Source organism: Myotis nattereri (genome assembly GCF_964212035.1).
Source record: "Myotis nattereri genome assembly, chromosome: 15".
Lineage (NCBI taxonomy): Eukaryota > Metazoa > Chordata > Mammalia > Chiroptera > Vespertilionidae > Myotis > Myotis nattereri.
Genome location: NC_138090.1, coordinates 31192962 through 31214518, shown reverse-complemented (window position 1 = coordinate 31214518; position 21557 = coordinate 31192962). Strand labels below are relative to the sequence as shown.

The 21557-nt window shown below is 56.2% G+C and overlaps 1 protein-coding gene across 4 annotated transcripts; it reads left to right on the top strand.

Moving 5' to 3' along the window:
* Positions 1-5366: 5366 nt before the first annotated feature.
* On the top strand, positions 5367-21241 carry SLC7A10 (solute carrier family 7 member 10; the record flags this gene model as incomplete). 4 transcript variants are annotated; one of them, XM_081107654.1, is made up of 11 exons in its annotated part: positions 5374-5604; positions 13981-14185; positions 17323-17474; positions 17678-17803; positions 17873-18026; positions 18781-18904; positions 18987-19090; positions 19435-19531; positions 19750-19899; positions 20453-20630; positions 20866-21216. In XM_081107654.1, the coding sequence occupies exons 1-11, from the start codon at positions 5454-5456 to the stop codon at positions 20994-20996; spliced, it is 1572 nt and encodes a 523-aa protein (XP_080963780.1). In that variant the 5' UTR covers positions 5374-5453. The 4 variants fall into 4 exon arrangements, with proteins under 4 accessions (XP_080963781.1, XP_080963780.1, XP_080963778.1 ...); XM_081107652.1 differs by having other exon boundaries at positions 5375-5604; positions 20512-20630; positions 20866-21241; XM_081107655.1 differs by lacking the exon at positions 18987-19090 and having other exon boundaries at positions 5367-5604; positions 20512-20630.
* Between the last annotated feature and the right edge of the window lie 316 nt (positions 21242-21557).

The following is a 21557-nucleotide window of genomic DNA, read 5'->3' as shown; positions in this document are numbered from 1 at the left end:
AGCCAGGGGAAGGGAGGGAGGCCCTGGGCCAGCAGCAGCAGCTGCTAGGGACCCCACCAGTGCACAGATTTCTTGTGGGTAATGCTCTGATTACCCCCTGAAGAATTTATTTCCAGCCAAAGTTTTCTGACTCATTTACTCTTGGTCAACACCTGCCTCCGTTGATAGTGGCCATCAGGACTGCCCTGTGAGTGTGGGCCAGGGCCAGGGTATGCATGAGGGCTTGGCCATGGCAGAGTTTAATTTGTAACTTCTAAATATTTAGGCATAGAGTACGTGGAACCTTGGTTTGTACTCCTGCCCAAGGAGTGTTAGGAGTGGACATGAGTAAGGGCTGTCTAGCCAGGGTGCAGAGGGAGAGAGAAAAGAAGTCAAGAAAGGGCAACAACAATGTCCAGGGCTGGGAACCCCATAATACAGAAGCAGAGAGGGGTCCCCAAGAGCCATCGACAAAGAGATGCCTGAGACTTTGACAGGCGGTGGTTTGGGATCAGAATGGTAGAAAGCAAGGAGCCGCTGAGGCTGCCTGAGTGGAGAGCTGGGCTGGAACTGTGGGTAAGAAGGAGAAGAGGGGCTGAGACCAGAACTGGTGGAGCACTGAAGGGGTTCAAGGCCCTTGAGGAGCTGGTAGAGAAAACAGGCCCAGAGTCCGTCCCTCCCCCCCCCCCACCCCCGCACAGATCCTGTCCTACCCAAGGACCATGCCCAGGACATGTTTAATGTCCTATTCTAGTTCAAATGAGTGTACTAGCAACCTACATATGAAAAATAACACAAACTACTTGTGTTTAACTTTTTAAATATATTTTAATTGATTTCAGAGAGAAAGGGAGAGGAACAGAGAGAAACATCAACGATGAGAGAGAACCATTGATAGGCTGCCTTTTGCACACCCCCCTACTGAGGACTGAACCTGCAAACCAGGCATGTGCCCTTGAGCGGAATCGAACCCGGGACCCTTCAATCCACAGGCTGACGCTCAGTCCCTGAGCCAAACCAGCTAGGACCACTGGTGTTTAACTTGAAGCGTTCTGGTGGATGTGAAGTAGTATCTCGTTCTGATTTTAATTTGCATTTCCCTGATGACTGATGAGGTTGAACACCTGTTCAGGAGCTCACCAGCCATTGGACAGCCTCTTTTGTGAAGAACCTGTTTAAAGTCTTTTTCCTATTGATTTGCAGTCATTTTTCTATTTTTTAGATACAAATCCTTTGTCACATAGATGTATTGAAATAACTTTTCTCATATGCGGCTTACTTTTTCCTCTCTTAATCATGGCTTTTGATTAACAGATGTTTCTAATTTTATGTAGTCCAATTTATCACTTTTTTACTAATAGTGTTTTTTTATCACTTTCTTACTAATAGTGCTTTTTGTGTCCTGTTTAAGAAAATAAATCTATCCTCTCCACGTCTTCTTCTAGCAGCTTTGTGGTTTTACCTTTCAACATACATTTTCCTTTTACACTCATGTCCATGGAATTGGTGTAGGGCAGCGGTTCTCAACCTGTGGGTCGCGACCCCTTTGACAGTCAAGCGACCCTTTCACAGGGGTCGCCTAAGACCATCCTGCCTATCAGATATTTACATGACGATTCATAACAGTAGCAACATTACAGTTATGAAGTAGCAACGAAAATAATTTTATGGTTGGGTCACAACATGAGGAACTGTATTTAAAGGGCCAGAAGGTTGAGAACCACTGGGTGGGGTATGGTGGAAGGTAGAAATGAAGAGTTGGTTTTTCTCTTCAATATGGATACTCAATTGTTCCAGTGCCATTTTTGTTGTTGTTGTTAATCCTCACATGAGGCTATTTTTACCATTGCTTTTTCAGAGAGAGTAGAAGAGCTGGAGGGAAGGGGGAAAGAGAGAGCAACATCCGTGTGAGAGAGACACATCAACTGGTTGCCTCTGGCAGGCGCTCTAACCAGTGGTGGGGAGTAAACCACAACTCAGAAATATTCCTTGACCAGGAATCAAACCTGCAACCCTACAGTGTGTAGGCAGACGCTGTAACCATTGAGTAACACTGGCCAGGGCAATCCAGCACCATTTATTGAAAAGTCTGCCCTTCCTCCACTGCCCTGAGATGTCAACTTTGTGATGATAAACCAGGTGTCCATAGATGGATGAGTCTGTTTTTGCATCTTTTGTTTTATTCTTCTGGTTGATTTGTTTATCCTTGCACTGAAACCAAACTGTTTCCCTAGCTGTGGGATAAGTCCTCCATCTTTGTTCTTCTTCCTCTATATTTCAGACTCAGTTTGTCAAGTTTCATAAAAAAATAAAATAAAATCCAAGCAAACCTCAACAAAACCCTTTGGGACTTTGAGTGCATTGGATCTATAGATCAATTCTATAGTTCAGCTTAGAGAAAAATCAACATCTTAAGTTCAAATCCATGAAGAGAGACTATCCCTCAACTTACATCTTACATAGTGTCATGTTTTATGGTTTCCGTGTGTAAATTGTACACATAACTCACTAGATTTATTCTTAGGTATTGATTTTTATGCTGTTATAAATTTTATTTTCTAATTATTGCTGGCATAAAGAAATACAATTAGTTTTTTATATTGAACTTATATCCAGTGATAAATTAACTAACCTTAAATTAACCTTAAGTTTACTTATAAATTTTTTAGATTTCTGCTCAATTCTGTCATATGTAAATGACAATTACATGTCTTCCTTTCCTATCTGCATAGCTTTTTACTGCTTTTCAGACCGGCTTTTCTCACTTAGGAACATGCATTTAACTTTCCTCCCTGTCATTTCATGGTTTGATAGCTCATTTCTTTCTAGCATTAAATATTATTCTGTTGAGGTTAGCTCAGTTGGTTAGAGCGTGGTGCTAATAAATATTATTCTGTTGAGTGGATATACCACAGTTTAATGTATCCCTTCACCTACTGAAGGACATCTTGATTACTTCCCAGTTTTGGCAATTATGAATAAAGCTGCTGTAGACATCCAGGTACAGATCTTTAGGTGGATATGTTTTCAACTTCTTTGGAAAATTACCAAGGAGCACCACTGCTGGATTGTACGGTAAGAGTTATTTTAGTTTTGTAAGAAACTGCCAAGCTGTCTTCCAAGGTAGCTGTACCATTTTGCATTCCCACCAGCAATGAGTGAGAGTTCCTATTGCTATACATCCTCGCCTGCACTCGACGCAGTCAGTGTTGTGGATTTGGTTTACTAGAAAGTGCGCCTTTTACTTCCTTTTCTTGCCTTATTGTACCCACTAGGACCTCCAGCGCAGGTGCATATAATTGAAGAATTCTAACATTCTTTCTCATCGCCAGTCTCAATGGAAAAGCATCCAACATTTCACCGTTAGCATGGTTTTAATTGTAGGATTTTGTTCTTTGTTTCTTGATGGGATTTGGGTTTGGGTAGATATCTCTATCGGACTGAGAAAGTTCTCTTCTGTTACTATTTTGTTAAGTGTTTGTTTGTTTAAATCATAGATGACTTTTCTGAATCTATTGAGAAGTGGCTGTGCTTTTCTTCGTTTTTCTCTGTTAATGTGGGGAGTTGTACTGATTAACTTTGGATGGTAAAGCAATTTTACCAACCTTTTCTTCCCATTGGGGTTGGCAGGCTCTAGTTCAGTTTCACCAAAATGACCTCCTGAGCTGTGGGCGGGAACAGCACCATGCAGATTCCTTCCTGTGCAGCGCGCTGGCGTCAGCCCTTCTCAAACACCCCCGTCCAGGTGCCAGGAGGTTCGCCTCCCAGAACCACCGGCCCCTGCCAGTGCGCTCAGCCATCCCCAGGGTGCTCTAGCCCTGGCTGCACCCTGGCGTTGACAGTGACTGGGTATGGGGAGTCGAGCCCGCAGGTGGAGGCTACCCGGTGATCAGGACCAACTACTCCGGGATCCAGAACTCCGCTGCCTCCCCTCACCCACCCCACCGCCCTGGCGAGAGGCTCCTTTAAGGGAACCAGCCGCTGAATGAGGCTCACTGGGGCGGGAGGCGCAGGGCGCCAAGAATGCCTACTCCCCTCCCTCTCCCCCCAGGACGTCCACCCAGGGTCGACCCGGCTCCCTACCCCCAGGTCCCCGTCCCCAGCTACAAAGTCCCTTCTCATCCTGCACCACCAGGCTCACACCTCGATGCTCCAGATGCCAGCTCCAACTCCAGGCCCAGCGCCACCCCCTGTCCGGCCTACGGCTGTCGGACCCCAGGCCGCGCCCCCCGCCCCGCAAGCCGCGAGGCCTTGGGGAGGGGGAGGATGGGGCGCTTGGCGCGTCCTCATCCACATGCAGGGGACAGCGCGTGCTGGCGGCCGCCAGGAAAAGACAAAGGCTGTTCCGCCGCCGGCTGCACCGTGCCAGGCTCGCCCCGCCCGCAGCTCCGGTGGCCCCCGACGCGACCTCCCGCCTTGTGTCTGCTCCGCGGGAGGGAGGGGGGACAGTCCCCGAGGGCTTCCAGGAAGAGGCAGCCTCCCTCAGCTCCCGCAAGCCCGACTTCCTCCCGAGACCTCGGGGCCCAGTCCTTTCTCTGCCTCCGGCAGTGCAGGCGGCTCCTCTCCGTGAACCAGGCTGGACCGCGCGGCCCTTCGCCAGAGACCGGAGTTCCAGCCGCTGATCCCAGACTCTACCTGTGGCTCCGCGTCTGCACCTGGGACCTGCCCGGCGCAGCCCCGTGCGGCGCGGTGGGGAGAGCGGGGCCGGGCACCTCCCCAGGGCTCCCGCCCGCGATGGGTCCTCTGGATAAGGGGGCTTCGCGGGCCCTGCCTCTCCAGGCTGGGGTGGTGGTGCCTAGGGTCTCCTGGCCCCTCAGAGGGCGGCCGGGGCCCAGCCTCCAACCCCCCTAAGGGCTGTGCCTCCGCCCGCCATCACCGGCCGTCTGGAAGCCAAGGAAGCATCGGAAAGGGCTGGTGTTTCTGGCCTGACACTTGCCCGTAGGAACCTCTGGGCCTCAGCTCCCACCCCCCTCCCCCCACGCGCTCAGTAGGGCCGGAATTCAAGGAGCGCGGAGGCGCGGGCACACAGTGGGTCCCACACAAAGGCAGTTCTTTGCCAGCTTCCCAGGTCCCGGTGAGGGCAGGGACCCGCTGCCTTTGAGCTCTGCTGCCCCCCCTCCGCCACACACACACACCCCAGGAGTGGAGGTAACCCGGGCAGCGGAAGGCCCCTTCCTTTGCCCATCCAGGAAGCCGTTCCTGGTCTCCCCCAAGCCCTCTCTTTCCCTCCCAGGCCAGTACTGAGCTGGGGCCGGGCAGTTTCCTTTAAGGGAGGTGGGGGAAGGGGCTGCCCGCCGGCCCTCCTTCCCCGCTCCCTGGCCCCAGCCCCGGGGCCCACAGCCCGGGCCCCGCGCCAGCGCATGCGCCCGCCTGTGAGCGCTGTCCGCTCACCGACAGTCGGACGGACCGACGGACTGGCAGCCGATCGGATAGACGGGACAGCGCAAGGAGAGGGGACGCGGCTGGACAGCGAAATGGCCGGCCACACGCAGCAGCCAAGCGGGCGTGGGAAGCCCGGCCCTGCGCCCTCGCCTTCCCCCGGCCCAGGCCCGGGTCCCGGCGCCTCGGAGCCAGTGACGCTCAAGAAGGAGATCGGGCTGGTGAGCGCCTGCACCATCATCATCGGTGAGCGGCCCGGGCGGGCGGGTGCCTAGGATGCGGGGCTGCAGGCTGGGGGCGCACCTACCGGCCTGCGACGGTGGGACCGTAGGTGAGGGCACCGGCAGTGTCGCCCTTCACACGGGGCCTCAGGCTTCGTGCTCCCACCTCCCCAGGCGCCTTGAATTGTTGTGGGTGCGGGAGGTGCGGGTCCTCATCCTGCCTTTACTCGGCTGTGGGCTTTGGCCTGGCAGTTACCCTCCGTTTTCTCATCTGTGAAGTGGGCAGCATCATGGTCTTGCCTGAAGTGCAGGAGCCTTGCCAGGGTGGGGGCTGGACAGGCCCACCGGCTAAGGCCTCAAGTTCTGGGCTGTGGCTCCAGCTAAGTCCCTATTATGTGCACGGTCCGAGGGCCATGCTGTGGGAGTGATTTAGTCTCAAAAGCAGGAGGGCCTGTGGGGAAATAGGTTCAGAGCATATTTCTTGCAGCTTAATGGGGAGGAGGCCAGTGCTGAGGTGGGACAGGCCGAGCCTACAGAAAAGCCAACTGCTCGCTGAGCTGGGATCCCAACAGGCATCCGTGTCCTCTGGCTCTCGGGCCCCGGGTTCCTCACGTGAGAATGGGTCCGTGTGTCCGGCCCCCAGACGGGGACTCCTAGGTAGACAGAGGGCTCAGGGCAGTGAGAACAGTGGGAGGATCTTCCTCTTTCGGTCCCAAGTCATGAACACTGACTTCTTGGGAACTGGCTGACCAGACCTGTGCCTGTGTCACACCAGGTGCCTCAGAGACCTGCCTGTGTCCCAGGAGTCGTGGCTGGAGGGGTGAATGACAGGGGTCTTGACTGCTCTCAACCTACCACCTCCCCAACCAGTGGGAGCTGCTGGTGCATCCATTGCCCACCCATTTCCAGAACCCTGGGGATGGAGAGAGTTAAGGGCTCAGGAGGGCAGACGGGATCTTCACCTCCTCCTCTGCCCCAATCTGGGAGCTCCTGGACCCAGCTGGGGGCTGGCTCTTGGCTAGCCCCTGTCCCCACAGCAAGAGTTGCCTCCGAACACAGCCCCTGTGCAGGTGGCTCTCTGCCTCCCCATTGCCTCTAGAATGGCATCTCCCAGGAGCAGGTCCTGACCTGGCCCTGAGACCTTCTTGGCCTAGGGTGCCCCTGCTTGACTGTCAGCTGGCAGGAAGGGCTTGTTCCAGAGATTTGGCCAGGGTACTGGTTAGAGCTTTGTCCCAGTCCTCACTCTTTCCAGGAGCTGTGCCCCCAGGAAGGGAAGCCCACACAACATGGATGGGCCCAGAGGCTGGGGTCAAGAGGCATGTCTGGAGCCAGCTACAGTGCTCTTCCTGGGCCACCTCAGCAAGTCCAATGTCCTTGAGCTGTATTCCTACTCTGCCTCTCCAGGGGTGACTCGCCCAAGGGTGTCAGACTCAAGAACAGAACACAGATGACCTGACCCCAGGCCAGGGCACTCCAGCAACCCTGCTTGGGGAGCTTTGAAGGCTAATAGCAGACAAGGGGCTGGCATGGGCAGGAGACAGGCCAGGGGATCATTAACCTGAACAGAAGGTGACAGGAGAGGAGGGAGGAGGAAGGTATGAACTGAGTCAGGGTCTACTCTGCCCTCCCCCCCTGATGCCCTGAAGGCCCCCACCACCTCCCATTCACTGTTCTCTGGGGGCCAACATCCCACCTTCTGTCCTGGGGAACCTGCTCAAAATCAAAAATGTCTGTAAAGTATCATAATTTAGCTTTAAAGGTCTTGAGAGCTTTTTACCTTACTCAATAATCTTTGTTACCAGCTACTGAACTTATCTCCAAAGCTCCCAGAGAGACTTCCCAGAAGATCCTATTCTCCCTTCCCTTGTACCCCCTGCCCCGCCCCAGGCTGAGGAGCCGTGCTTTCGGGAAATAGAAGGGCTTCGGGCTGGAGTAAGACTCCACCTAAAATGTGTTTTGGACAGCACCTGCTGGCCTCTGTGAACACAACTGGAGGGGAACAGGCCAGCCTGGAGGAAAAAGAGCCAGCTGGGGTGGGGCTGTGCGAGACATTGCCTTATCCAATATCTATTCAGAAAACCACCTCTTATCACTATATAAAACATGTCCTTTCATCTCATTTGAGTCTCATGCCTGCCTTACAAGATGAAAATTTGTACAAATGTAGAAACTGAGGCTGGAAGTTGCATGACACAACTGCAGGTGGTGGACTCGGGAATTGGGAGCAGATTTGGGTTCATTTCCCAATCCATTGCCCATCTACATGTTGCTCTGGTGCTGGGCAAAATTGGGGCCAGATTCATGTTCCTTATTGGGAAAGGTAAAGACTAAACTGGGAGCTCATCCACCCAGGGTTTACTGCGCTCTACACTCCACCGTGGATGGATGAACAAACAGATAGACAGAAATCTCCCCCAACTTCCACACCCCCACCCAGGATTGCATGTACAGGGTGTCTTGTCCTGACTCAGGGACTTCAGCCAGTTCCCTCTCAATCCACACCCAAGGAAGGGATGTGCCCAGGTCCAGCAGCGTGGGAGTCACCCCTGGTCTGCTGACCAGCCTATCCTGTCCTCCACTCTCTCCCTTTGACTCATTATCCAGCCCATGTAGGCATTTGTAGATCAGGTTTAAGTAGGTTCAGGGGACCTGCTTCATGAATCCATCTCTTTAGGAGCTAATCCTGCCCACCCAGGCCCCTCTCTGTGGCTCCTCAGGACTGAGGTGGTGGGGCTGCTGAGAGGATGGCCTTCTCCAGAACCCCGGCCCCTTCGCACCAAGACCCCAGGAGGCATTAAACCACACAGGAGCTTGTCTGTGCCTCACCACAGCCCCAGTGTACAGAAGAGGAAGCTGAGGGCCTGAGGCTGCAGCCAGCCCAGGGTGCCCTTGTGTGCTCTGAGAAGCCGTTGGGGGCCGAGGCAGCTCTAACTACAAGGGCGGGACCTGCCAGCACCGGGCACACTCATTTATTTGTCCATTTAACAATTGGGTGCTGGAGACACAACAGGGAGCAGCACAGACAATATCCTTGTCTTTCGGGAGCTGACATGCCAGCATGAAAGTCAAAGGGCAAACAAGATAAGCTGACTGCTCAGCCGACAGAGTGATGATAAGTGTGCTAAGGTGCGAAAATTAAGGCAGGAGAGAGGATTGTAGATAGCAGGAGTATAGAGTCAGGAGTGGGGTGGGATCCAAGTTTTCTGGCTTCTTTTCTTTTTGTGATGGCATGGAACAGAAGGGATGGCATGAGGTGGGAGGGGCGGGGCAGGGCGGGGCGGGGATGCGATGGGGCTCCCCATGGAGCAGAAACTGAGGCTGGAAGTTGCATGACACAATTGCAGGTGGTGGACTCAGGATTTGGGAGATGGCATGGCCTAGGGGCCTTAGGATCTACCAGCAGCAAGGACAGAGCAGGAAGCCTGGTCAGGAGGGCACGCGAGTCACCTGGATAAGAGATGACAGTGGCTCAGAGCGGGATGCCAGCAGGGGAGGTGCTAAGAGGAGGTTCAGTGCTGGTGTGTTTGGAAGGTAAAGCAAAAGGATTTGTGATGATGAAGGATGTGTGAGGACACAGGATGTGGAGAAAAGAGAGGAGGCAAGAGTGGCACCAAGGTTGGGTCTGAGCAGGTGGGAGCACAGTCTGCCATTTATTGATCGGGGGAAGGCTGTGAGAGGAGCAGGTTTGGGGGAAATGGGGCTGACAGTAAGGAACCCCGCTTTGAACGTGTGAGAGGAGTGGTGTCTACTTGCTGAGTAATCAATTGGTTATACTGGTTTAGTTTAGCCGGGAAGTTGTGCTAGGGATATAAATTTGGGAGTTTCCAGCAAACACTGGGGTCCTGGATGAGGTCTCCAAGGGAGTGAGTGTTGAAAGAAAAAGGAAGAGGCCCCAACACTAAGCCCCAGGCACTTGCTGTCTAGGATTTAGGAGAAATGAGAAGGGACCAGCAGAGGAGTTGGAGAAGGAGCAGCCAGTGAGGAGAGAAGAGGGCCAGGAGGCTGCCCTGTGGGCAACGATGAGGCTGATGATAAGGCAAGTGCAATGAGTCCTGGGCTTGACTGCTGGATGCAGCAGCATGGAGCTCACCCAGGCATCTGGCGAGACTCAGTCTGGAGACAGGCACGGATGAGGCCCTCTAGACAGGGCCAGGCTGGGCAGAGAGAGCTCCACACTTCGGCTCAGCCCTCTCTCAAAAGGAAAATGGGTTAGGCCGGACATGCATGCTGGCCAATTGGCAATTCCAGGCATGTCCTGGAAATGTCCCCACTCACCTCCCTAGAGTTCTGCCGAGACCTCAGCAGGCACTTTTGTCCCCCTGGAGGGGTGCCTGACATACTCACTATAAGGACATTCATGTGCTTAAAAGCACAGGCCAACAGCAGGGCCCCCAAATTAGGGCCATGACTTCTGACCCCAGGGTATTGAGGTCCCATGGGGGTCATGTCTCCAAAGGCCAGATAGGGTGGCCTGAGGTGTCTTTAAAGGGGATGACAAAACTAGCTAAGGTCCCCAGTACTTCCTGGGGCCTCCGATGTGCCAGGCTGGGCAGGGGCATGCCTACATCACTGCCTCATCTCCGCCTTTTACAGACAAGGCTGCGAGATGAAGTACCTTATCCACAGCCCCCATCACAAGGGAACTGGTATTCGAACCCAGATCTGGGGGTCTCAACTAGTAAGTGCCATTGCCCATGGCCTTAGGATCTACCAGTGGGAATCTGAAGCTCTTTGGAGCTTTTGTATCTTCCAGAGAATTTGGAAGGCAGAAGTCTCATTGATCAAGCCCAAATGGGAGGTGCTGGGATTCATTGCCCAGAACAAAGGAAGGAGGCCTGGCCCATGGCCAGCCCCTGATCAGGACGAGCAGGGCAATGTGGCCATGCTGGCTAAGAGTCGGGGATAGGCAAGGCAGGTAGGAGGTGACTGTGAGCTCCTTGTTCTTCTGAGGGGGCTCAGGCCTTTCATCTCAGGGTGACAAATGAAAAAATCACTTCCTGGCCGTCATCCAGATACCATGGCAATGGGGCAGGGTCCAAGTTATTGGGCCAAGGTGGGCAGTCAGAAAGGGCTTCCTGGGGGTGGTGTTGCTTCTGGGAGGCCAGTGAGCCGGGGAGAGACCTTCACAGTGGGGAGCAAGGTCCCCTGAACAGTGTTTCCTTGGGCACCATGCAGATGTACAAGATACACGCACCCTGCCCAGCAGTGTCTCTGCCAAAGTCAGGGTTAGACAGCCCTCTGTGGCCCCTTAGCCCAGTGGCACTACCTGGCAGAAGTGGAAACTGAGACCCAGAAGGGCAGGGCCGGCCTGAGGCTACACAGCCAACTCCTGAAAGAATTTCTAGGGCTGAAGGGTGGTGCCGGCAACCTGACAGGACCTCCCTGCCTCCTCCCCAAGTCAGACTGTGCATTCCCGCCCCCCCCCCCCCCACACACACACACACCAAGGGCAGCTGGCTCTTTCCGCCACCACCACCTCCACAGTCCACCCCTATGACCTTCATGGTCTGCCGGTCCCAGAAATAGGTCAGTGTGCACCGCAACAGCCAGGAGAATAATGGCCCTTTCTTCATTCCTCCCAGGATCCGGGTAAGCCCCTTCAGGCCAAACATCTTAATGTGATAAAAACCACCCAGCAGGGAAGGGAAGAGGGGCGGGAGGAGGGAAGAGGGAGCCTCCTCACATCCGTGTCCACCAGCCCGGGAGCTCTGACCCCTCCCCGCCAGGACCTGCAGGGATCACAGAACAGCTGTCCCATGGGATGGATGGGAACACGGAAGCCTTGGAACCACAGGGTTTCCTGCCACTTTCTAGCACAAACCTGCAGCTGTCCAGGCCCAAGAGAGGGCCCCAAGCACCTGAGACATTAGCTGGCACACCTGTCCCTTTGAGCCACATGGAGAGTAGTCCTTCACTGTAGCCTGAGCCATGTGTCCAAAACAATAGTGATCCCTCACCCTGAGCCGGTCCCCAGGCCCCAGCACTCGAGTCCCCAGCCTCTGGGCACAGGCTAGTGATAGGTCCCTTTCAGATCCCAGCCTCCAGCACAAGGTACCAGGCTGGCTTCCCTGAGTGCTGTGCCCTTGAGGCCCTGCCAAGCTGAATTGTGTAGAGTGATGGGGTCCCCACGGGGTGCGTGGTTCGGGCTCTGGATGTCCCAGACCAAATGCATCTAGCTCCTGACAAGGCCACCCAGCCCCCGCTGGCTTCCGACCTCACTGGCAACTACCACTCCACCAAGTCCTGAGAACACGGACTCTCCTGCCAGGTACAGCGAACTCAGAGCATTTCAGAAACCCACCAGCCCACCCAGGACCTGGGCCCCCGCAGTAGGCGAGGGAGGTTCCTCTCCCGCTGGAAGCAGGCTGAGCGGCTGGAGGACGGGAATTCCTTCGTCCTTATCTGGATGTATTTAGGGCTCCTGGGATGTGACTGGAAAACCAAGTGGGGCGTCGTGGCCGTCAGACTGGAAATCTGTGTCGGCTGGGGGTGGGGGTGGGGGTGGAGGGCAGCACGGTGGACAAGGAATGCATGCAGATTGGCGGCCACCGCTGTGTCCTCTTCCACACCCGCCTGTGGGCGTGGCAGGTGGCGCGGCAGGCTCTGGGCTGGTGGAGGTGCACTCCACGCAGGGCCCTGGCAGATGGGGGCGATCCTGATGAGGGGCGGGGCCTGCGTCCCAGTGTTGCTTTTTTATTCATGTGGCCTGTGGAGTCTGGGATTACGTCCTCTGGGGCAGGCCCTAGTGCAAATCGCCAGTGACGTGACTTGACTCGTTTGCACAGATGATGAGACCCAGGTCACCCAGAACACGGTCCCCTCTTTGCTCTAATTGGCAGGGAGCTCAGGCCTAAGTGGGTGCTCAGAGTCTTGCTTATCCTGGGAACTGCCTTGCAGACCCTGAGTTGGCCACTGAGTACTTCCCACTGTTCCATCCCAGACACTGTGGGTCGAAGGAGCACTGTCCCCCTCCCCTAATGCACAGCCCCAGGGGCAGGGCAGACCTCCGATGACCCCGGCAGGTTTACTTGCACTGAACCTTGGAAGCCAGCCACCCTCTGCTCCCCTTCATGGTGCCTCTCCGGGCGGGCTGAGCAGAGCGGGCTGAGCAGAGACTGCTGCCCCCACGTCAGAGATGAGGAAACCAGTCATTTGCCTCAGGACATGGACGCCATTGGGCCACTAGGGCATTTGTTCGCCCAGTAGTTTCCGCAACAGATGTGTGTTGAGCACCTACTCTGTGCTGAGGAACCGGGGTGAGTGAGAGGTGAGGTTGCAGACAGTACACAGAATCATGCACATGAAGGTGGAAAGTACATGTGGATACAGCTGAAGGCCTCCCTTAGGTATCTCGCTGAACCCTCATAATAGTCCTGCTGTACAGACAGACTCGAGAGGCGACCTGAGCCGGGAGAGGGCTGGTCTCCTGGGCCCCAACCAGCATTTCCCATTAGGGTCCTGATTTGAGAGCAGTGACCTGTTTGCAACCAGTAGGCTGGCCCAAGGAGAGAGGCAGTCCGTGTCCAGACCCCAGGCCGGGCCAAGAGCCCCACTCTAGTGCCCTCTCCATTCCTTGCATGATGGCTGCGGACCAACCCCCAGCCCGGAAAACGGACCCTACTGGCCTTTGCCCAAGATCTGAAACGTTTCCACAGTGCCAGGAAACAGCTCTCGTCAGAGTCTGTGCCTGTAGCTTGGGCCCTGGCTGGGTGCCTCCAGGAACCCAGGAAGCAAGCAGAGAAGCAACCTGGCAGGGAAAGGGGAGATGGGAGGTAAAGAAATAAAGAATGGGGCACCGTCTGGCAAACCACGGGGCTGTAACGTGGAAAGAGGAGCCCAAACCAGCATGTCAAGGAGGGCTTCATAGAGGAGGAGCCGCTTCCTGAGTCACTTCATGGTTGGGACTTCAGCCAATAGGAAAGTGGCAGGAAAATGTCATGGTCGAGGACTGGCTTTAAGAGGCCAGCTTTGACCAGCATATTGGACATAGGACAGGTGACTGGAGGCTTGAAAAAACTGGAGGCCTCAGCCGGGGGCAAAGGGCTGACCTGGGCCCTGTGGGGATGCACAGGGGTGGCCGCCACTCTGCCATCACTCAGGTGGCCAAGCCTCCTTGCTTGCCCCACCTCATGGGAATAAGTGTGGGGCGGGGGGAGGGGGGGGAAGAGGAACAAGACCCATCTCTGGCAGGGGAGCCTGTGGACAAGGTGCCACTCCCATGCCAGGGACTAGGGAGGGGAGATGATCAGCCCAGAGTGGAGTTGCAGGGTTTGAGGGGCCCAGGACATCCATGCCTCCAAGCCCTCCTCTCCCCTACTCCAGGGAGCAGCCTGGGTTCTCGTCCTCACTGGAGCACCCAGAGCCCCACAGGGAAGGCTGATGCTCTCCATCTCCCCCACAGGGAACATCATAGGCTCCGGCATCTTCATCTCCCCCAAGGGAGTCCTGGAGCACTCTGGCTCTGTGGGTCTGGCCCTCTTCATCTGGGTCCTGGGCGGGGGCATCACCGCCCTGGGCTCCCTCTGCTATGCGGAGCTGGGAGTCGCCATCCCTAAGTCTGGCGGGGACTATGCCTATGTCACGGAGATCTTCGGGGGCCTGGCTGGGTAAGTGTGGGGCGCCAGCGGCTCGGTGGTGGGTGGGGAGCCTCTCCAGAATGGATGGCCAGCCGAGCCTGGACCTGGGTTTCCTCTTCTGCTTCTCACATCACAGGAAGTTCACGGGGATGGGCGGAGGGAAGGGGGTGGGGCACCTTCCAAGGCCAGGGTGGGTGAGAGCAGTGCCCACCCCACTCAAGCTGGACACTGCAGCTGGCCCCTTGAACTCTCTGTTTCCTTTTAAATAAAGCTGTATCTAAGCCCCACTCCCCACCCAGTGCTTGTGGATGGGGAGGCCCTTACTATCTGAAACCTCTTGGTCAGTGATGGCGAACCTTTTGAGCTCGGCATGTCAGCATTTTGAAAAACCCTAACTTAACTCGGGTGCTGTGTCACATATAGAAATTTTTTGATATTTGCAACCATAGTAAAACAAAGATTTATATTTTTGATATTTATTTTATACTAGAGGCCCGGTGCACAAAAATTTGTGCACTTGGGGTTGGGGGGTCCCTCAGCCCAGCCTGCACCCATTTGCAGTCCAGGACCCCTTGGGGAATGTCCACCAGTCGACTTAGGCCCACTCCCTGGGGGATCAGGCCTAAGCTTGCAGTCAGACATCCTTCTGGCAGCCAGAGATGTCCAACTAAAGGCTTAGGCCCCCAAGGGAGCTGTGATGAGGAAGCTGGGGTGACAGAGGAGCCACGCTGTCCTGCCCCGCCACCTGGATCAGGTCACACACAGGACACCCAGGCGAGCCACCCGATCGCTGCTGCCCCGCCCGGCCGCCCCGGGTCGGGTCACACACGGGACGCCCGCTGCCCCAGGTCACAGATAGCAGGCCCAGATGGCGGCGGGGCAGGCGGGATGGTGGTGACTCGCCCTGCCTGCAATATGCAAATTAGCTGCCCTCTTTGTTGGCGGTTAATTTGCATATCGCACTGATTAGCCAATGGGAGGCGTAGCGAAGGTACGGTCAATTGCCATTTTTGTCTATTATTAGATAGGCTTTTATATGCCATTTAACAAAGAAAAATCAACCAAAAAAAATGAGTTCGCGTGTCATAGGTTCACCATCACTGCTCTAGGTAATGCTAGCACCGGGCAAAGATGGCCTTGAGTTTAGTGAGCCACATGTGTGTGAGGAGGGGCATGGTGCTCCTGTCAGTGCCCTGCAGAAGCTCCTCTTTAAGTAGCTCCCAACACTCCTTTGTTCACCAGTGAACATTCACTGAGCACCCACCGTGTGAATAAAAAGATGTGCCCCTGTCCTCACGGAGCAGCAGGGAAACCACCCCTCTGAGGTGCTTAAAACCTAAAGGGTCCCAGCTTTGAGGGTGTGTGGGAGAGGCAGTGGCCCAGCAGCCAAGAGGATGGGGTGCCAACCACCTAGAGAAGGCTCCCAGGAAAAACTACGTTGACACCAAAGCTTGGAGGAAGAGTGGCGTTTTCTCTGTGGAGCAGTTGGAGCATGTGCAGAGGGTGGTGGCCTGGCCAGCTTGTCAGATCCATGGTAGGCAATAGGGCTTGGTGGGGAGGGGGGGAGGGGGGGCAGCCAGGAGATCAAAGCTATTGCAGTTGTCCAGCTGAGCCATGCTGAGGCCTCAATAAAGGTACAAAGAGATTCCATAAGCATTTAGGAGCCTGGTTCCAGAGGACGTGGTAGCCAGCGTGGCCTGAGGGAGAGGTGGGTGCCGCGGGAGTGACCCTTGCTTTCCCACTGGCAAGCCTCCATAGATGGCAATGGGAGGGGGAGGGGGAGGTTTTGGGTGGAGCTTGTTACATTGGTGGGGTCTGTGGCATATCTGGGGAAATGCACAGTCAGGTCTTGGCAGGGGGTTGGGTTGAGCTCAGGGAAAAAATCTGGGCTAAGTATAAAAAGTTTGGACCAGAGGACTTTAATGGGGCAGCTGTTGATGTGGCCCTGGCGGGGCACGCACACCACTGGCTGCTCTCCTCTGGGGACAGGGTCCTCGCAGGGGCCTGGGGCCTGGGAAAGCTGAACAATTGTGCTGCGCAACTAGCAAGCATATAGGGAAGGTGGGGGGTGGGGAGGGCCCAAGACCCTACCTCCTGACTCAGCTTGGGGGCATCCAGCATCAAGGGTTTTCAGAGGGGAGCACCCAGCAAGGGGGGGCGCGGGTCGTGGAGTTAGGTTGCCCAGAAGCCAAGGTGTTGGGGCAGGGTGCAAAGCAAGGGGTAGGAAGCAGGGCTACAGAGCAAGGGTGAGCACCAAGAGGAAGACACCAAACTTGGTGCCTGGAGAGATCAATGGTGTCCCTGGATGAGGTAATTCCCACTCTTGAGAGCTGGACAAGGGGCTAGGACCACCCCCACTGACAGGTCCTCCCTGGGCGCAGGCAGAGCTCCCGGAACAAGTAGGGCCTCACAGCCTTGAGCAGGGCCCCCACTCCTACATGGGCACCCTACAGAGCGAAATTGGAGAAGAGGGGACATAAATTACTCCCCACCCCAGCCAGGGTTCTGCAAAGGCTGGTCCCTCAGGGCACCACTGCTCAAGTCATCTGCAGCCATGGGGCTCTGCTGAGAGCTGCTGCTGGAACCGAGACTGCTGATCTGCCCCAACCCCATCCGCAGAGCAGGAAGCAGCCTGCGGCCAGGGGCTGTGTGGCCATTAGAGAGGTGGTTGGCCCCAGCTAGCATGACTCAGTGGTTAAGTGTCAATCTATGAACCAGGAGATCACAGTTCCATTCCAAGTCAGGACACATGCCTGGTTTGCAGGCTCAATCTCCAGTGGGGGGCATGCAGAAGGCAGTTGGTCAATGGTTCTCTCTCATCATTGATGTCTCTCTCTCTCTCTCTCTCTCTCGCTCTCTCTCTCGCTCTCGCTCTCTCTCCCCTTCCTCTCTAAAATTAATAAAAATATATTAAAAAGTAAATAAAAAGAAAGGTGGTTGGTTCCCCAGTCGGTTCTTGACACCTGCCCAAGGGCAGCGTGTAGCTTTTTAACTGTGCTAAATGCAGTCTCTATTGAAAGCTGCCTCCTTGGACTGAAGCCAGCCTCCTGCACTGGCACCTGCCCTTGGGTTCCAGGACCCAGGGTGCAGCCCTGCTCCACACCTCGGTCTGCTCTACTGGGAAGGTGATGGGATGCCTATGCCACTTGGGTCCTCACTCATTTCAGCTTCCTGCTGCTCTGGAGCGCAGTCCTTATCATGTACCCCACCAGCCTGGCCGTCATCTCCATGACCTTCTCCAACTACATATTGCAGCCCGTGTTCCCCAACTGCATCCCCCCCGCCGCAGCCTCCCGTGTGCTCTCCATGGCCTGCCTGAGTGAGTGCCCACCATGAGGGGGGTGGGGCCTCTGCTGGGGAGGAGGGGAGGACTCCTCCAGCTGCCAGACCCCTGGAGAGGGAGAGGTACTTTGGTTGCTGCAGGGTATGCCACCCTCTGCAGCTCAGGCTGGACTTGGCTGTGGCCCACAACAAGGGTCTCGGCCTCAGGCGCCCACCCGCCCCCTTGCCTTTCCTCCCCAGTGCTCCTGACGTGGGTGAACAGCTCCAGCGTGCGCTGGGCCACGCGCATCCAGGACATCTTCACTGGCGGGAAGCTGCTGGCCCTGTCGCTCATCATTGGCATGGGCTTTGTCCAGATCTTCCAAGGTAGGGCCAGGGTGGGCCTGTGCCCAGGGCTGGAGAGAGGAAACTGACCCTTGACCTCTGGACCCCCAGGACACTTCGAGGAGCTGAGGCCCAGCAATGCCTTCGACTTCTGGATGACGCCCTCCGTGGGTCACCTGGCCCTGGCCTTCCTGCAGGGCTCCTTTGCCTTCAGCGGCTGGAACTTCCTCAATTATGTCACCGAGGAGCTAGTTGACCCTCGAAAGTGAGTGCACCCGGCTGGGCCTTGGGAAGGGGTGCGGCCCGGCGACGGGAGAGGCAGCCTCCCTGACAGACCTGCTGCCACCTGTGATGTGGTCTGGTTATCTGCCTGCCCATGCCACTGCCCCACAGGAATGGCTCTAGATAGCCGGGGCGCTTGTGTTCCAGCCTGGCCCTGTAATGGCTGTGGGCAAGTCACAGCCCTTTGCTGGGCCTCAGAAACACTGAAAATCATCGTTCCGCTCTAAATGGATCCAGCTATTTGCATTTGGCCAAAAATTATACATGTGCACACAACATGGTCCCTGCAGATGAAGCCAGTGGCTCCATCTGATGCTCAGCCAGGGACCCCATAGTGAGCAGTCCCAGCAGGGGCTGGGCTGATAGGGAGTCCCAGGGGCACCCGGGCCCGTGGACTGAGCTCTCAGGGCATTGCTGGGATTTTCAAGGCTGATTTTGGCTGTATGCAATTTTCTCTTTATGTGCGGACATTACCCTTAGGTCCTAGGATATGCTGTGGTCCCTCCCCCATCTGCCTTCCTCCCACCAGCCTGTGCCCAAGCTGGGTTTAGGGAGTTGAGGGGATGTGAGACAGATAGCAGTGCTGCCCCCTTCCCTGCCCTCAAGGCCCCCAGTAGACGCAGGTGATGGACACAAAGCTGCTCCTGTTGCTGGATCGCCTGGTCCCCCTCCTCACCCCTGGAACCCACCCCAGCCCCTAGAGGGCAGGCACTGATGTACCCTCACCACTGCCCCAGGAACCTACCTCGAGCCATCTTCATCTCCATCCCGCTGGTCACCTTTGTGTACACCTTCACCAACATCGCCTACTTCACCGCCATGTCCCCCCAGGAGCTGCTGGCCTCTAACGCAGTGGCTGTGGTGAGTGGGGCCCCACTCGGTCCCCAGCCCTGCCCTGCCCCCACCCAGCCTCATGCACTGCCTCTCTCCTGTGCTCACTCAGACCTTCGGGGAGAAGCTGCTGGGCTATTTTTCTTGGGTCATGCCCGTCTCCGTGGCACTTTCCACTTTCGGAGGGATCAATGGCTACCTGTTCACCTCCTCCAGGTGACTGGACTGGGGAAAGGGTGGCCCCGGTGAGGCAAGGTAGGTGCCCTGGCATGCAAGCAGTGCTGGGGGCCAAAAGACAAGAAACCCTGCCAGGTGGGGCCCTCCTGAAGCTGGGACAATGAACTCCCCATGAACAAATGTCTGATCCCAACTCAGGAACAAAAAGCAAGAGGAAGGCAGGCAAGAGGCGGGGAAGAACTGCCCGGTGGGCTGTTGGGGCCTAGAGCAAGGGGTCAGAGGTGACAACAAGAGGGATATCAGGTCTAGAGCGGAGATCCAGGATCTGGCCGGAGGGAAGGCCCAAGGCCGGCTCACAGCCCCCACCCATCGCTATCCCCCAGGCTGTGCTTCTCTGGAGCCCGAGAAGGGCACCTGCCCAGCCTACTGGCCATGATCCACGTCAGACGCTGCACCCCTATACCCGCCCTCCTCGTCTGCGTAAGTTGGTTGACCCAGGCTGGTAGGGCAGGAAGCCCAAGCCACCAGCAATGTGGGCAGTAGCAGGGATGAGCTCTGGCCCTGGTGGGCAGCCCACGGAGGGAGTGGGGAGGGCCAGGGCTCACCGACCTCCTGACCTGAGCCCGCAGCCCCAGGCCAGCCTGCAGGGCTGACAGGAGGCAGGTGGGAGGCCAGCCCTCAGCTCGGTCCTCTCCCAGTACGGGGCCACGGCGGTTATCTTGCTTGTGGGAGACACGTACACGCTCATCAACTACGTGTCCTTCATCAACTACCTCTGCTACGGCGTCACCATCCTGGGCCTGCTCGTGCTGCGCTGGAGACGGCCGGCGCTCCACAGGCCCATCAAGGTGAGAGCTTCACCCACTTGGGCATCCGTGGCGGGTGATGACGGCAATGGGGCTTCCAGCTTTTGCCCTGTGCTAGGCCCTGCTCGGGGTTTTGTGTGCCCTGGCCTATTTAGTCCTCAGAACAACCCCATGAGGTGGGTGACTTGAATACTCGCACATGGTTGCACAAGAGTTCATGAGCCCACAGCAAAACAAAAGACCCTAAACTGAGCTAAAAGAAAAGTCCCCCTGTTTGCAAATAAATCCTTGAGCTGGAGAAGGGTTCAGTGCCTGAAATGTAAGAGGCCAAAAAAGATTTGACCTGCAACCAAGTGCAAGCCTCAAGTCCACATACAGTCACTGTAGAGCTTGGACCTGCTGACCCTGACAAATCCTTAACAATCTGGCCAACTGGCCATCCGTGAATGGGCTCTCAGCATGCTGGGCTGCTGCCAGAAGGGGACCAGCCCCTCAGCGGTCAGCTCTCAGGAAAGGGTGGAAAGCACCAGGGCCCCCAGGGTGGTGGGGCAAGGGGAGGGGCCCGCACCATGGGTGCTCCGCTCGCTCACCACAGGTGAACCTCCTTGTCCCTGCTGCGTACTTGGTCTTCTGGGCGTTCCTGCTGATCTTCAGCTTCATCTCAGAGCCCATGGTGTGTGGGATCGGCGTCATCATCATCCTCACCGGGGTGCCCATCTTCTTCCTGGGAGTGTTCTGGAGAAGCAAACCAAAGTGTGTGCACAGACTCACGGGTGAGCTGGGCAGCCTCCTCCAAGTGCTGGGCCTACAGATGGGACCCTTTAGGGGGTTCGCCCTTGAGCAGGGTCTACCAGCAGCTGTGCTGGCAACACAGGGCCAACCACCCCAACTGTCTCCCCACGATGAGGGCCAAGTGTCCGGGACCCACCACAAATGGAGCAGCTCCCTGAGAACCCCCGTCCCACGGGGCAGATCCCAAGGTCCATCTGTCTGTCTGTCTGTCCTCAGAGTCAATGACACGCTGGGGGCAGGAGCTGTGTTTCGTGGTCTACCCCCAGGGCACCCCCGAGGAGGAGGAGAACGGCCCCTGCCAGCCCTCCCCACTGCCCTCCGTGGACAAGCCCTTGAAGACACAATGAGACACTTATGGAGCCTGAAGCAGCTATTTCTGTTTACATGTTGTTTATTGAGGAGGTGTTTCGGAAAAAAAGTTGTTTTTCCTGGAAAAAAAGAGTTCCCACTCTTAGCGGCCTGTAATAAGGAAGCCCTAAGATGTGGACTAGGTCCCCAGCCAGCACGGCCCTGCAGGCTTTTCCTGAACAGATCTATGAATAAAACAGGGCTGGTGGTGCACTTGTCTCAGGTGAGTCCCAAGTGCGCATAACTCTGCGGGCACCTGTGGAGCAGGTGGGGAAGGTGCCGCAGGCTCTGGAGGAGGCCCCTGCTGCACTGAGGGCTCTGCCACTTGAGCCGGGCACTTCCTCTCTGGGACTGGCAGTCAGGTCCAGCGCCACCTCTGCCCCAAAGGGACATCGAGGATTGGGAAGCAGCGGGTGTGCCCTCCCCAGGCCCAGCAAGACCTGGCTACGGCTCAGCCTCTCCCTCCCCCTGGGAGAGTCCACGGATTCCCTCCAGAGCGGCCTTTGTTCCCATAAATCCCCACGGGTGAGTGTCAGGACTCCGGAGCTCATGCCTCACCC